Genomic DNA, 16,347 nt, shown 5'->3' with positions numbered 1-16,347 from the left:
AGAAAGAGTAACAAAGGGGGAATCAATTTTGGACTGGGCTCTCCCTCTCTCTCTCTCCCCCCCCCCATTATATTAAGATTTCCTTTGGTGTTGGAACCAAACAGCAAAGTGTTCTCTCTAATTACAGTTCTTCTGGTGCTCCAATTTCTGAATACATAAACCACTAAAGATAATGCCTTTTTCTCATGAATATGAATTTGATTTTGCATATGTTATACTATATGCACTTAATAAGTCAAGGAGTTGACTACTTAATACAATATTTAGTTGTTATCTAGTTGCATTATTTTGGTTATGTTTTTGTGTTTCTTCTGCATTTAGGTCACTTTGAAATAATGGAACGAAAAATATTATGAAAAGTTATAAATAATCAAAACCTTAGCAGAAGTCTGTGCCCATCTTTCAGCTCAACTTCCTTGAAATGTTTGAAATATTATGTACAGTGGACGCTTAGGTTGCAAACGTGATCCATGCGGGATGCACATTTGCAACCCGCGTCTGCACGCGAGCGGGTTGCGATTTGTTGCTTCTGCGCATGCGCGACCGCCGAAACCCGGAAGTAACCGTTCCAGTACTTCTGGGTTTCGGCAGTCCGCAACCCGAAAAGACACAACCTGAAGTGGCTGTAACCCGAGGTATGACTGTACATCCTTGTTAGTTAAACAAGCCAAAATTAAGATGAGGGGAAAGTGAAAGTAAACACTGGCAAAGTCATTTTCCTGTCTGTGTAGGAGGAGGGGAACGAAGGGCTGGAATGTGCCAGCCTATGGCTTCAGTCAGTCTTTTAATTCATTTCTCCAAATTTGTAAACTGCCCTTCATCATGTCAACATGATCCTAGGATGGTTTCCGACAATACACAAATATAGAATGAGCAAAAATTATAAACAAACTAGCAGCCTTGTACCTGGCATTGCTTGAAAATCTTAAGAAACAACAAATCAGTGCAGTTTTGAAAGGGTCAGTGTGCCATCTTGTTTAAAATGATATGCAGACCAAAAGCTTTGCCTTAGGTCTCAGAAACCATCATGCAAAATATGGTTATCATATATTAGGTACCCCTGCCCGTGCGGGCCAGTCGTGTCCGACTCTAGGGTTGTGCGCTCATCTCACTTAAGAGGCCGGGAGCCAACGCTGTCCAGAGACACTTCCGGGTCATGTGGCCAGCATGACGAAGCTGCTCTGGCGAGCCAGCACCAGCGCAGCACACGGAAACGCCGTTTACCTTCCCGCTATAAAGCGGTACCTATTTATCTACTTGCACTTAGGGGTGCTTTCGAACTGCTAGGTGGGCAGGAGCTGGGACCGAAAGACGGGAGCTCACCCTGCCGCGGGGATTTGAACCGCCGACCATACGATCGGCAAGTCCTAGGCGCTGAGGTTTTACCCACAGCGCCATCCGTGTATATTAAGAGGTGTCCAAATGCATAGTAAGCAAACAACTTTGCAAAATAGTAGATGTTACAAAAGCCTAATGAATAAAATAGTATTAGAACAACAGCATGAGACCATACAACTAAACTAGTAGCTTGGCTACTAGTGTGAGTTAACTTCAAAAGACCAGGAGAAGAAAAATGTTTTTACCTTCCAACAAAAGCCCATCAGAGTTCTAGGTGATTAAGAGCTTTCAGTACTAATACTAAAACACTGAATTAGACCAGTAGAATATAGGCAGCCAGCACAGATCCTGCAAAATTGGGGTTATATGACTGTGTACAGAAGTACCAGCCCACAATCAGATGGAATAATTTTTCACTAGCTGCAGCCTCCAGAGTGCCTTCAAAGGAAGCACAGTGTACATTGCAGTAGTCTAAACATGAGATTAGAAGAGCTTGGATCCCCATGGCAAGGCTTTCTCAGTTTAGAAATGGCTTGTCGCTGGGACACCATCTGAAGCTTGCAGCAGGGAGCCCTTGCCTCAAATGATAACGAGTACCTGTGGACTTTTGATCTGTTCCTTCAGGGGGTGTACAACTCTATTTAGACCAGGAGTGCCTTCATCTTGGCAGGATTTAGGTTCAGTTTGTTCTCTTGTTTTAACAATATAATTTGTGGATGTATTGTAGGACCCTTATACATTCCAAGGTATAAGATATTATAGAATAATATATGTAGGGGTGTAGGATGCAAGGTGAAATGGAAATTTGCATTTATTTATCTTCATTTCATTTTGAATAACCTTCTACAATTGTTTTTGGATTACATAATATTGATTCCTTTTTAATTTTCCATAATTGCTTTTTCACGTGTGTATAACAGAGAAATGTATTATATATGAAGATAAACCTTAAAGTGGGGTTGGATCAAATAGGCTTGGAACAGATCCTTATTTCTCAAACTAACTTTATTTCACAGGGTTCTCGTGGGTCTGTAAATGATGATTCTCTGAGCCCTTTGGCAGAAGGGCTGGGTACACATTAAAAAAACTAGGACTGTCAACTAATTAAAGAACTGTTCATCAAATTAATGATTGCCTTAACTGATTCATTCATTAATTTAATTGAATGTATTAAATAAATGTGTATATTATTTTACCTAAATATAACCTTTTTCAGAGAACTTAAAATTATTGGAATAAAATGTGATCATTGATATTTTCTTTTAATTCTCTGTTATACCAATATGCCACTATTAAAATGGCCTCAATAAATAAAAAGTATTTCCTTAACTTCCTCCTTCAGTGATTATTAGTTGATTAAGCTGCAGAGTAAGATGTGTTTATTCAATCTAGTGATTGAACAAATTATAACTTGCAGCAGCAAATAAATAAATGTGATCCCCTGACTGCTGTTCTTTGAAAAGAAGTAATTTATAATTGAGGAATGGTTGTGTATCCTGAATACACTTCTGTCTTTTGTCATTCTGGGTGGGTTTTACAAAGTCCTGCAATACAGAGACAGTATCCTTGTTCACACATAATGTTAAACCAAACTATAGCTTAGCTCAGAGGAGCAAGCTCCCAGAGAGAATATTGCAACCACTTTGCTCCTCCCTGACCATATTGCTTCTGTGCTTCCCTGAGCTAAACTGTAGTTTGGTATAATATGTCGTCTGAACCCAGGCACATGGTTTATCTCTCTCTGAGACATGAACTGCAGCTCAGCACAGAAGCAAAATGATCAGGGAGGAGCAAAATGATCACCTCTCCAGGGGTCTGCACATTCATGTTAAGCCATGTTGGCTGGGGGGTTAAGAACAAGCATTCTGGAGAGATTTGACCCTCTTCTGTTTCCTTTTCAACTTATTTTCTTTACCAATCTCCTTGTTTTTAAGAAGATTCCTTTTTTGAATCCAGATGTGACTGTGTTGGACTTCTTTAGCAATTGTACACACACACAGAGAGAGAGAGAGAGAGAGAGAGAGAGAGAGAGAGAGAGAGTTTCATGAGCAAGGGCACCATCATTTAGAGTATCTAGGCATAAGTGGTGTGTAGTCAGTGGACTAGGGGGACTAGACTAGTCCCCTAAATGTTCCCCTTTGGGAAGGAGGGATGTTCCCCCTTCCCAAAGCTCAGGAAGCTTCTGCCTAGCTCCGGGAGGAAGGTACAATGCTTTTTTGGAACATCATCCTTTGAGAACACCTCCCCCCGCTCTACCAGCTGCCCAAAGATCTTCTAGATCTCAATAGCCACAGGCAAAACTAATCCTTTTATCACCTCCATGGATCACAGATGTGCTCAGACTTCATAGCATTGTAGTTTAAGCACAGGTTTCTTGGTAGATAAAGAAGCAGGGCTGAATTCTTAAATGAGAGGTACTTAGATTCTGTCCTGCCTGCAGACCATGCCTACCTATCTAAAACTCAGATCTCAGAATTCGTGCTATATGCGGATTTGGTGTCTATGGATTTGGTGTCTATGGTCTATGGTCTATGGACACCATCTTTCAGCCTCCCAAGGTTTTTCTCCTTGTGCAAGGATTCAAAGACCGACAGGCATACAGAGATTGCAGGAGGTAATGTGATAGCAGTTTTATTAGATGCCAGATTTTGATGAGCACCAGAAATTTGTTTGTTTCTAGTGGAGGAGAATTGCAGCAATAACTTTGAAGAGAATTTAGTCTTGTAAAGGAGGAAATTTGATAATACATTGGGTTGAATGAAATAAAACAAGTGGAAGAAAGGAAAGTACCGAAGTTCACACAGAAAATGAAAGAAAGACTGGGGTAAAAAAATGTATAACTGACATTTAGAAGTGGAAAATACTGGAAACTGGGTTTACATTATTATTTTGGTAATTAAAGGGCAATGTGTTGGATTTACTTACTAACTGCATTGGTGAATGAAAGAGGAAAAGTTCTCAGGACAAACACTGGATCAGTGTATCTCAAAGCATGGGGCACTACTGGACTTCATTACATTTTCATTTGGACCTCATCACTGCGGCCCATTCCTCACTCATCCGCCCCACTTTCCTGCTGTACTGTAGCTGTTTGGTTGGATTCCCCCCCCCCCCGTCCTCTTTCCTCCCTCTCTGGCCTCTTGCCAAGCCAATGAAGTCTCTTCTGACAGATTCAGTAGTGATGGTTGCCTGTTCTGCCTAAGAAGAGCAAACTGACATTGGGCAGCACTGGCAGAAGCAGGAAGAGAATGTGGAACTGAATAAAGGTGGCTGGGAGACAGAGGTTGGTGGGAGAAGGGAGGAAGAATGCTGGGGACATTGGAAAAAAATAGAAAGAAAGTTAATGGACAGTATCCAACTAACTTAGGTCGGTGCAGATTTCCACTTGCACAATGGAACTTCTCTCCCCATGCGCATCCCACATTCTCCTCAAATCTGCTCCAAAAGGTAGGAGGGTATGCAGGAAGGGGAGAAGAGGGGGAAGTTCCATTTTGCAAGTGGAAAATCTTGTACTGATGGAAGAAGTTAGTTGGATACTGCCCATTCTATCTTATTACTCCTGTGGGTGTATTTCATGAACAGAATGCTACTCGGGGGGATTCTATATCCATGTGATTGTTTTGTCTTATTCGGAGATCTTGCAACCATTTAAGAGACAAGAGTACAAATTGAAAATACTGCATTGCCATAGAAGTATTTTCAGTGCCTGTTATTTGCATGATTGGACACATATGCCACATAAACATGCTCTCTTCTTGAACCCAAAGAGAGAGAAAAAACCCCCGCAAAATAATGTGTTGCAGCTAAGTTACAGTTTGTATACCTTTTAATAAACTTTTGGAGGGAGTTGAAGTGTCTCCATGGTCTCTATCAAAGCATAAATCCAAGATGAAATTAGCAAATCTATAAAAACATAGATTTCTTAATGTGCATTCTGAAAACAGCCAGAAACAGGTGGAGCAATCTGGCGGTCTTTCATTTCCTTCCTCTTACCTTAGCTGGAGATGCTGTTCCCATATGATCATGCATTACTATATCCAGACTTCCAGAAGATAACTTGATTTAATGTGCCAGATATACTTATGTCCTAGAAACAACAATGTTATATAGAGATGGAGCCTTAGTCTGGATTTCATGCTTTACCTTCAAATACGTAGCATCATTTGTTTTTTTTTTTTTTATAATATATTTATTGAAGTTTTCAAATAAAGCATATATTAGATAAGCACAACTTGTCATTGTCCATTTAACATCTCTCAATTGTTACATGGGACTCCCCCACACCTCCCGCATACACTTACATCATTATTAAATTAATTTCAAACAAATTATCATTTAACTCATCTTAATTAATAATCTTAATTTGGTTTGACATATAATTCAACCTTAAATCTAATTTAATGGTAGACAATTATCTGCACTGGCATCCAATTCAACACTCAGCCAAATTACAATATTTTTGTAAATAAATCTTAAATTCCCTCCAATCTTCTTCCATCCTTTCTTCTCCCTGGTCTCGAATTCTGCCGGTCATGTAGCATCATTTGTGTTCCCTAAAACCCATGATGTTTTATATCTGTGCATTAAAGGTCTCATATTTCTTCATTTTCTTTTTAGGCTGCTCTGTTAAATTCCTTCCCTGCAATATTCGACGAGCTTTTGCAGATGTTCACAGTACAGGAAGTAGCAGAGTTTGTGCGAGGAACTCTTGGGAGTATGCCCAGTACAGTGCATATTGGACAATCTATGGATGTCGTTAAATTGCAGTCTATAGCTCGTACTGTAGATAGTCGCTTGTTTTCTTTCTCGGGTAAGAGAGCATTATTCATTTTAATCCATTTGCATCTAATAATCTAATTCATTACATATTAATGCAACTAACTGTGGACAAAAACTAGAATTGGTTCACAGGTGCTGGTTTTAACCTTTAAAGCCCTATATGGCCTAGGACCCTCGTACTTACAGGACTGCCTCTCCTGGTATGCCCCGCATAATTATTATTAATCCATCTCAGATAATAATAATAATAATAATAATAATAATAATAATAATAATTTATTTATACCCCACCCATCTGGATAGCTCTGGGCGGCTTCCAACAAAGATTATAAGTACATTAAAACATCAGTCATTAAAAACTTCCCCAAACAGGGCTGCCTTCAGATGTCTTCTAAACATCAGATAGTTGTTTTTCTCTTTGACATCTGATGGGAGGGCATTCCACAGGGCGGATGCGACTACCAAGAAGGCCCTCTGCCTGGTTCCCTGTAACCTCACTTCTCATAGGGAGGGAACTACCAGAAGGCCCTCGCCGCTGGATCTCAATGTCTGGTCAGAACGATGGGGGTGGAGATGCTCCTTCAGTTATACTGGGCCGAGGCTGTTTAGGGCTTTAAAGGTCAACACCAACACTTTGAATTGTGCTCGGAAACATACTGGGAGCCAATGTAGCAAAAGATTGTAAAACATTTTATACACTAGACATTCTATACACTTGTCAGTGTTGTACAGAAGATATCAGTTGACTTGCCAATGCTCATGTTCAAATAAGTAGGTAACAGAGGAATTTTATTAATAAGGTATGTATTGGTTTGTCCAACCTAACCTGAATTAATTCACCCGGTATGTTTTGACTTCGTGTGCCACCAGTGTGCCGTTTCTAAGGTCTAGTAGACAGTTGCCAGTGCCATCTATTGTGCTGCTGTCTCATGTGACCTTGGGTTACTCCATTCCTGTACGAACCAACATTAAACACCAGCAGGTTATTGCCACAAGTAAATTGACAATTCACACGTGGTTTTAATCCTATTCACTGCAATGGAAATTATGCATGTCTTTTGTAACACTGTGTAAATTAATTCTTTGTTTCGAATTAGAATTTGAGTAAAAAATGGATTCCACTCAAACTTTGTTTCCTGGCAGTCCCTAATTAAGCTGGCATGCTGTTTATAAAGGGGCCAATTAAGTGAATTTTATTGTGCCTTTGTCTATTATTAATGCTAGCTTTTTCATTTTTACATGCATGCCTTTGAATAACAATGAGGCTTCTTATACCAATAGCTGAAACTCTCTCATAAGAAAATGTTGCCTTTTGTTTCCCACTTCTAGAATCCCGGCGCATCTTGTTACCTGTGGTTCTTCATCATATTCATCTTCACCTTAGACAGCAAAAAGAGTTGCTTATCTGCTCTGGAATCCTCAGTAGTATCTTCTCCATCATCAAAACTAGTTCTGTGGTAAATTATATGCCCGCCTTTGTATTACACTCCTAAGAATTTGAACTATAAATTGTGTACAGCTATTTGTGGCCTACTTTCCACAGGTGTATACTGAATTTTGGGACGTGTCAAGTAGGAATTTGCCATGTAATTATTACCTGTGAGGGCTGTGCATATGCAGTACAACACAGTAGCAATGGCAAAACTGTAGATATGTATGGTTGTATGATCAGTGCTTTTGTTATCATTGAAAAGAAAATTTGATCTTTTAAAAGATTTCCCAAAGCTACAATCCTATGCACAATTACCAGGGAATAGTCCCATTGAACAAAGTAGGATTGTGCTGCTACTTTAGCAGAATCATGAAATTGCTAAGATTTTATGTTTGTGGCACACAGCATTCAGACTACATTATGCCCTAGACATTCATTCTACTAAGTTCCTGCATTAGTTCCAAAATTGTCCATGAAAATGTTGGGTTCAGTTTGGGTACTCAGTTTTACAGGATCAAACAGATAACAATTAATGGCAATGATAAAATGATTATTCTAAAATTATTCAGTTAATGTAGTGATTGTCATTTTCAGAAAGAAAATCTTCTTTGAGTTATATATTTCAGAAATTAGTTTGGATACAAACTCTTAAGAGCAGAAGGATCTATATTAAGCAACTTTTACAAGATTCAACTGGACCATCTTAGATAATAATGTGTGGGCAGCATTTTGGACCCACTGAATACCTTCGGCATACATTTCCATTCCATAGGATGATAACTCTGCTTTTTTTAACTGCTTACTGTAGGAGACAGATGTCATTGAGGAGGTAGAAATGATGGTGGAGAGCCTCCTGGATGTACTTTTACAAACTTTGCTTACTATCATGAGTAAATCACAATCTCAGGAGGCGGTAAGAGGACAACGTTGCCCACAGTGCACAGCTGAAATCACTGTTAGTAACTAACAATCAGGTTCTATTTCCTGCTTATCTAACCTTCTCCCTTTCCCTCAACACAGCATTTCACCTTATTCCACCTTTCCTGCATGAACTTTTACCTACTTCAAAACTGAAAACCTTGCCCTTCATTCCAGTGATAAAGTTAAGCACAGCCGCCATGGTGCTGCTCATTTACTTAGCTACTCAAAGGAGCATAAATTATATCGTGAATTAGTTGCCAGTCATTGGCTGCCATAATTGAAAGTTATCAGTGGGCACCATAATAAAATGCTAAGTAATTCCTCACTGAAGGATACAATTATTCTATTTATCCTGGAAAGCTTTCATACAATTTGTTCTGTTTTTTCCAATTAGTCAAAATTATGAATCTTTATAGAGGAGAAAATGATATTACATCACATGCTGAGAAGGCTATAGAAAGCACCAGAGCCATCTAGGGAGAATTGCAAAATATTTGAGGCTGGATTATTTAAATTCTGCGTGGTGGTGGCAGGGAGAAATTATATTCCTTTTTTTCCCTTTTCCACTGAAGGGAGACAAATCAAATTCTTACCCTAACTTTATCCATCTTGAATTTATTGGGCTAAATAATTTCTTATGTTGTTTTTTAATTGATATTATGCCTCTTCAACAAAATAGGCTACTCAGTATGAATTTACCAAATAGAAATCTTAATTTGAAATGATCAAGACAAGTACTTTAAAATCCATACACATGTGCTTTGCTTTCACAAGTATTGAAACATTTTCAACCCTTACTCCTTTCCCCTCTACCCCAAAGGTATTTTTTGTTATATGAATTGAACATGTGATCATTCTAATAAAATAATTCTTCATTGGGATTGGCAGGGGGAATATGTGTCCTGTCTTTTGTCTCTACTTCGTCAGATGTCTGACACTCATTTCCAACATTTACTGGAGAATTTCCAAAGCAAGGATGAATTAAAGGTAAGCTAAGAACCAACCCTAGGGACGCGGGTGACGCTGTGGGTAAAACCTCAGCGCCTAGGACTTGCCGATCGCTTGGTCGGCGGTTCGAATCCCCGCTGCGGGGTGAGCTCCCGTCATTCGGTCCCAACTCCTGCCCACCTAGCAGTTCGAAAGCACCCTTAAGTGCAAGTAGATAAATAGGTATCGCTTTATAGCGGGAAGGTAAACGGCGTTTCCGTGTGCTGCTCTGGTGCCGGTTCACCAGAGCAGCTTCGTCACGCTGGCCACGTGACCCGGAAGTGTCTGCGGACAGCGCTGGCTCCCGGCCTCTAGAGTGAGATGAGCGCACAACCCTAGAGTCTGTCAAGACTGGCCTGTACGGGCAGGGGGTACCTTTACCTTTACCTTTAAGAACCAACCTTAATCATATATATTTTACCAATATAGCTGATGAAAAATAGCAGTAGTGGACTATATCACAAGTTTTCAGAATGATTTGTAATATTTATCTGACAGAGAACTGGGCAAAAACAAACATTTGGAATATGATGTCATCAATATAGCAATGATACCCAACACTGTCTCCTGTTCAGGGAGGCTGTGGAGGTTCTGAATCTATTCCTGAGAATAGTAATAGATTAGATGTGAACTAACAATTTGAAATGTAATATTGACAAGAGACAATTGCTTCTGATAAGTAGAATGATGAACTCAGTCATAGAGATGTGGCTTGTTTTTAGAAGAGGTTACTATTTCCTTGAAAATTAGGTTAGCAATAAAGGAATCTTCCTGGATTCTGAGGTGGTGGCTATGGCCAGGCATGTTTCTGGAGAAGGAAAGCACTGAACATGGTACAAAAACCATAGTTGAATCAAGGTTGAATTAATCCTGCACACTCTGCAAGGGGCCTTTGAAAATTATCAGAAACTGCAGCTGGTAAAAAGAAAAAAGAAAAAAAACAGCTAAAGTTTTGACTTGAAGTTTTTTTTAGCATGTGGCTCCTCTTTTATATTGGCTTCACTGATTACAAATCTAGATTCAAAGTGCTAGTTGTTACTTTTTAAGACCTAAATGGTTTGGAATGGGAATACCTGAAGGACTATCCTGCACAGGAATATTGTGACACAAGGCACACCAGGTGGCCACCCTCTCCTATATGGGTAGCAGTGTTGTAGTAGTCAAACAAAAAAGATAGAATTACAGCAAATAGAATAATTGTTTGCCTTCAATTCTGCCACTGATTACCGTATTTTTCCATGAATAAGACAACCTTTTTTCTGATTCGTTTGTGATAAATTGAGGCTCGTCTGATACATGGGTTAATATGCTAAGTAAGCTGGTGCTGCGGCAGTAGCAGGAAAATGTCAGAGGGGAGGCTGCTTACCTGCTCTTCCTGGCTTAGGAAGAGTATTTGGTGAGTGCCAGTATGCGGTGTATTACGGCACAAGTTCCGTCAGCCAGAGCAGGGGATCCTATAAAAGCTGCTCAATGACTCAGCGAATTTACAAAAGAAGCTCAACAACTGTTGAGGGCTTCCAAAAATAGGGGTCGTCTTATACAAGGGGTCATGTTATACACGGAAAAATACGACAGTTTCTTCCTTTCTGCTAGGAATTTCTGCTAAAGACTTTCTGCGTATTTCGAAATCTGATGAAGATGAGTGTCTTTCCTCGGGATTGGATGGTGATGAGATTGCTCACCAGCAAGTGAGTGCACATGTAATTTAGAATGTTCAAATGTTTTTTGAGGTTTTTTTCCTGAAAATGATGTGCTTTTTCTCTAGATGCAGGATTCTTGTCTGGAATTCACGGTACTGTTTTTAAACCTTTAAAACAGGTGTGGCTGACCTTTGCCGCCCCCGTGCCCCAGTATTGCTGAACTGCAAGCTCCATCACCCCTGTCTATAGACCTTGTTGATTTAGGCTGATGGAAGTTGTAGTCTAAGGATATATGGAGGGCCACACATTACCCACCCCTGCTTTAAAGTTGTAACCTTTAAAGTTCTAGCAGGTTTCGGGGTGATTTACCTTAGGGAGACTTTTCTCTAACATGTGCCCTCTCAGGTATGATCTTTAAATGGGCCCAGGTTTGTGTGCCATCGCAGTCGTTAACAGAAATAGAAACAGAAATAGTCATGGTCTCCTTATGTTTTGTGACATCCCTTCAGGTTAATAAGGACTGCAGCTCAGTGAAAGAGCACATGCTTTTCATGTAGAAGGTTTCGGGTTCAGTCTCACCTTCTCCAAGTAGGGTTGGGGAAGATTCTTGTCTGAAAGCCTGAAGAGTTGCTTTCAAGCAGTATAGAGCTAGATAGACCAATATTCTGACAAATGGCCTAAAGAAAACTTAAATGCCGGTTCAAATAAAGCATACTTGTGTGTTTACAAACATTTCCACAATATAGTCTCTTTTCTTATTACAGTATAATAGTTACAACGGTTCAGTTTCTGTCCCCTGCACTGCACAAGAATTTCACAGAAACAGATTTTGATTTTAAGGTAAGGAATGCCATTAACCCTTTTGTAATATGATCACGTCCTTAGCATTGCATCTCTTTCCAGAAACAGCATATACCGTATTTTGAACTAATCGTTACATCTGAGTTGGTGCCATTGTGATTATGTTATGATTCCGTATGACACCTTTGGAAGAATAAACTGATTTGGGGGTAAAATTTATTTCCTGCATATTCGTGAACAAAGGATGTGTTCAGCTATCTCCTGCTCAGAATAATCCCATTGAAATTAATGAACCTAAGTTAATCAGGGCAATTAACTTCAATGGGTCTACTCTGAGTAGAACTAGCAAGGCTACCACACAAAGTTTACATCCAGTATACATATTTGTCTTTTATGATTAATCAATTTTTTTCTGATTTCTAGGTGTGGAACTCCTATTTCAGTTTGTCAGTCTTGTTTATAAATCAGCCCAGCCTGCAACTAGAATCTGTTACTCCAGCAAAGCGTAAAAAGATACTGGACAAGTAAGGACATTTAATTTCCATCCTCAAGTGTTTGAGAAAAAAGGCTCATATTTATCACCCTATTTCTTATATATTACAAGAATGAGAAGAAGAACCAAGAAAGAGCTGGGATTCCATAAAATGCAGTCTAACAGTCAAATCCAATGTTGTTGAATGGGTTTCCCCTCTTTCTCTTCCCTCACTTCCCCAAGTCTGCTCCCAAGTGTTTGGAGCAAATGGAGGGAGGGGGAGCTGCAGGAAGGAAGGGAGGAAATTCCTACTGATTGAGAGTCCATTCCACTTGTGTTTGGACACCATTGCTTTTAATCCTAAATATTGCTTGTCCATTAAAGAAAACCTGTTTTGAATAGCTAATACTTTGCTGCATTTAATTCTCTCAAGGTCTGTGTCTTTGCCTTTGTTCCAGGTATGGTGACATGCGGGTGATGATGGCGTATGAACTGTTCAGTATGTGGCAGAATCTAGGTAAAGTTGCCTTCCAGTTTTATCTTAACTTAAGGTCTATATTTATTCCAAATATGTATCGTTTAGCCATAAGTATATAAGTATATCATACAATGGTACAATAAAATATAGTATACCACTTAAAATACAATTAAAACAAAATAATAGTACAATCCATTACAATATGCAATATTTTCTACTGTAAATATTATAACACTATCACAATAACACACACAGCAAAAAGAGAGAGATCCTACTCATTTCCAATTCCACTCAACATTATAACAGCAGAGTAGACAATTTATCTGCTATCTGACATTCTTCATCCACCTTCATTATTCTAAATCATGCTGGCCATCCATCAACTATATGGGATTTGGCTCATTCCTTTCTGTCTAGGGCAATTATATACACTGCACTACAGCACTATATGTTCCAGAGTTTCAACAGCTGGTAGTCTGAATTGATATCAGCAGTGTTCCAGAAGAAGCCCTATGAAACATCCTAACATAACTGCAGAAGTGGAACTATTTATATCTTTCCAAGGTGATTGAAATGTTGAATATGCAAGTTCTGCTCTGTATGGCAAATACATGGCGTCCTGACACCCAGTGTCAGGTAGAAGGGATGTGTTCTTTGGGCAGTAATCTCTGCCAACAACTCATAGAAATCCAAATCAAAAATATGCTGACCCAACAAGTTTCAAACCTTTACTTTCTTTTATTGTACTGGAATGCAACATTGTGATCATGTTAAAAACACCCAGATTTTTTTTTAAAAAAGGGTAAGCAAGTGGATTGACCTCTTGCACTGCCTGAATAATTGGATATTTTAAATTGTCAGAATGATGGTCTGTACAAGAGTGGCAAGAAAAGATGCAAAGGTAATGGTATAAATACATTTATATTTTTCTGTTACCAGGTGAACATAAAATTCACTTTATTCCGGGAATGATTGGCCCCTTCCTCGGTGTTACTCTGGTCCCACAGCCAGAGGTCCGTAACATCATGATCCCAATTTTTCATGACATGATGGACTGGGAGCAGAGGAAAAATGGCAACTTCAAACAGGTAAGAAGTCTCTTTGGCTCTTTTAATGTCACAGTTTTTTTATTCATGATTGATTTACAGGAAGAAAGTTTTACATCTACAAAAGGAAGCATTATAGCTTTTTAAATATTAAGCATGTATGAGCAAATAAATATACGCACAATATTTGCAGATCTCCTGGAGGAGTTCTAAAATCCATTTTGGTTGCTCTTTCGCACTTTTTTTTTTATGAGAACAGAAAAGGCTAGAGCAAAGGTATCAAAAGTGGGAATGGGAACAGGGGGATAATTTTGGCGCTGTATCTGCACTGCTGCTTCTCACTGGAGTCCCAAGGCACGTTGAGATGCCAGTTTTCTAGTATGTTGCTTCCACGTTAAATGGGGCACCTGCACATGAAGTTCTCTTGTTTGTGAATTGCTGGAAGAGTGCTCTGTCACCGGCAAACTCAGCAAGCAAGAGGAAAAAATAGGCAGGGGGAAACAAAGGAAGAGAGACATGGAATGAAACAAGGGAGTTGCTGAGAAGTGTCTGGGATGTGAAGAGAGAAAAGGATGGAAGAGTGACAGAGGGATGGGATCAGAAAGGTCCGAAGCAACACAGACAGAAAACGATTCGTTTTGGGAAGCAGTGAGAGCCATGTGGGATGTGGAAGCAGAGTAAAAGAGTAAAAGAAGATAAAGTGTTAGGGTTGCAGAGAAACATGTGGGAGGGGAAACAGAAAGGGGGGGTGTAGCAGGTGGGGGTTTAGAGACTGGTGCAGAGAAAAGAGAGAGTATAAAGTGAAAAAAGATTGTATTTGGCTTTCTTGATCACAGAGGCTGAGTGCAGGGCTACTTTCCAGGCTCAGAGGGGGAATTGTGCCTAGAAGGGGAAAAGAGAGCCCCATTCACAACCTCTAGCATGCAGTCCTGTGCTAAACAAGCCTGTACCACTGGAGGTGTGCAGTTTGCTCTCTTGTCTCCTTTCTAATCTTAATAAAACAGTAGCTATTTAAGAGCTGCAGGAAAACAAAAGAATTGGGTGAGTAGCTAGTTTTAGATCTGAACCACTAATTTTAGCTACATGATGCATCTGCATGAACAGATATTTTATAAGAATACCACAAAACTGGTAACAAAATATACCTGAACCCTACACCATCTGGAAATGAAGTGCGGGTTTTCAAAAGTTTGACATCCATTTATTGAATACATTAAGGCAAAAGAACATGATTGGCAGCTGCCCTCTTTGCATGGACTCATTTGGAAAAAATATTCTTGAATAATATACTTATCAAGGACAACTGCTTGGAATTATAATGCTGTTTTTGGAATACTAGCACTTCTGCCTCTCTCCTCGTATCTTTCCTTTCCTGCTTTGATCTTTCTCTTTATTGTTGTTATTATTGCTTGTTGCGCATAAAAACAATTACAGGAAAAAGAATACCACCAAACTTGCTGAAGAACAAAATAAAATTTCATAAGGAAAGTGGATCACATATAGAGACTTTCCAGGTGTTTTTTCACCATTTCTCTCAGACATCTCATGATAACCCTTGTTCCTGTATAATGAGAAGGGGCACATATAGTCCTGCTAGGACAGGGGGAAAGAATTACAGGAGTCCTGGAAAAGTGTGTGGGTGCCTGGAAAAAGCAAGTTATTGGCAGGCAGTTCCAAATAACGCAGGATAATGTGAGAAGGACTTTTGATGGGCCTTGTAAGCGATGCCACAGGGCATCTCGTGGACTATGAAATCAAAAGAGCTGCTTACCCCACTGAAAATTGTTTGTGAAGCTATAGTTAGGGGTTTGATGAAATTGTAGTTTGCCAGAAATAGTAAAAGAGTTTTAATGAACGCAACAATACTCCGGACAGATGCATAATATTTTCATAGAAGAAACTGAGTGTCTAGAGCAGGCTTCCTCAACCTCAGCCCTCCAGATGTTTTTGGCCTACAACTCCCATTATCCCTTGCTAGCAGTACCAGTGGTCAGGGATGCTGGGAATTGTAGTCTCAAAACATCTGGAGGGCCGAGGTTGAGGAAGCCTGGTCTAGCGGGATCCTGAGCTTTAGTATATCCCTTTAATTTTCACTAATGTTATGGGAAGGTACCTTGGAAATGGTGAAGGGAAACATCTAGCTAACAAATGATGGCAAGGATTGGGTTACTTTCAGAGCATTTGTCTTCTATTGCTAGCAGATAGTATAAAGCAGTAGAATAAATGTTCCATAGATTTATTTATTTTAAGTCCTCACTTGTTCTACCAAGAGATAAATAAATAAAAAAGCAGCCCAGGGAAGAAGACAGGGTTACAAAAATAAAACAAGCCCATGTTACTTTTGACTCAGTCAAAAAGACCTTGAATACTGTGGTGTGACAGTGTTAGAGACAAATGAGGCAAGTTATTCTCCAGGTTGAGCTATTGTTTTACTACATTTAAATTAGGTCAGT

At 39.5% G+C, this 16,347-nt stretch overlaps 1 protein-coding gene across 13 annotated transcripts in view; it reads left to right on the top strand.

The window, feature by feature from the left end:
* The window catches only part of DOCK3 (dedicator of cytokinesis 3), a 137,028-nt gene that overhangs the window by 79,132 nt on the left and 41,549 nt on the right, over positions 1-16,347 (top strand). For 10 of the 13 annotated variants that reach the window (XM_083429274.1, XM_083429285.1, XM_083429279.1 and 7 more), the window contains exons 24-32: positions 5,956-6,148; positions 7,447-7,574; positions 8,358-8,504; positions 9,359-9,457; positions 11,051-11,145; positions 11,862-11,937; positions 12,322-12,422; positions 12,829-12,887; positions 13,788-13,936. In XM_083429274.1, the coding sequence (XP_083285400.1) occupies positions 5,956-6,148; positions 7,447-7,574; positions 8,358-8,504; positions 9,359-9,457; positions 11,051-11,145; positions 11,862-11,937; positions 12,322-12,422; positions 12,829-12,887; positions 13,788-13,936 (1,047 nt within the window). The remainder of the gene's footprint in view (positions 1-5,955; positions 6,149-7,446; positions 7,575-8,357; positions 8,505-9,358; positions 9,458-11,050; positions 11,146-11,861; positions 11,938-12,321; positions 12,423-12,828; positions 12,888-13,787; positions 13,937-16,347) is intronic. The other 3 variants (XM_083429275.1, XM_083429281.1, XM_083429280.1) reach the window with 1 other exon arrangement.

The sequence above is a fragment of the Podarcis tiliguerta genome, assembly GCF_965153285.1.
Source record: "Podarcis tiliguerta genome assembly, chromosome: 2".
In the NCBI taxonomy this organism is placed as follows: domain Eukaryota; kingdom Metazoa; phylum Chordata; class Lepidosauria; order Squamata; family Lacertidae; genus Podarcis; species Podarcis tiliguerta.
This window is presented reverse-complemented; position numbering and strand designations above follow the sequence as displayed.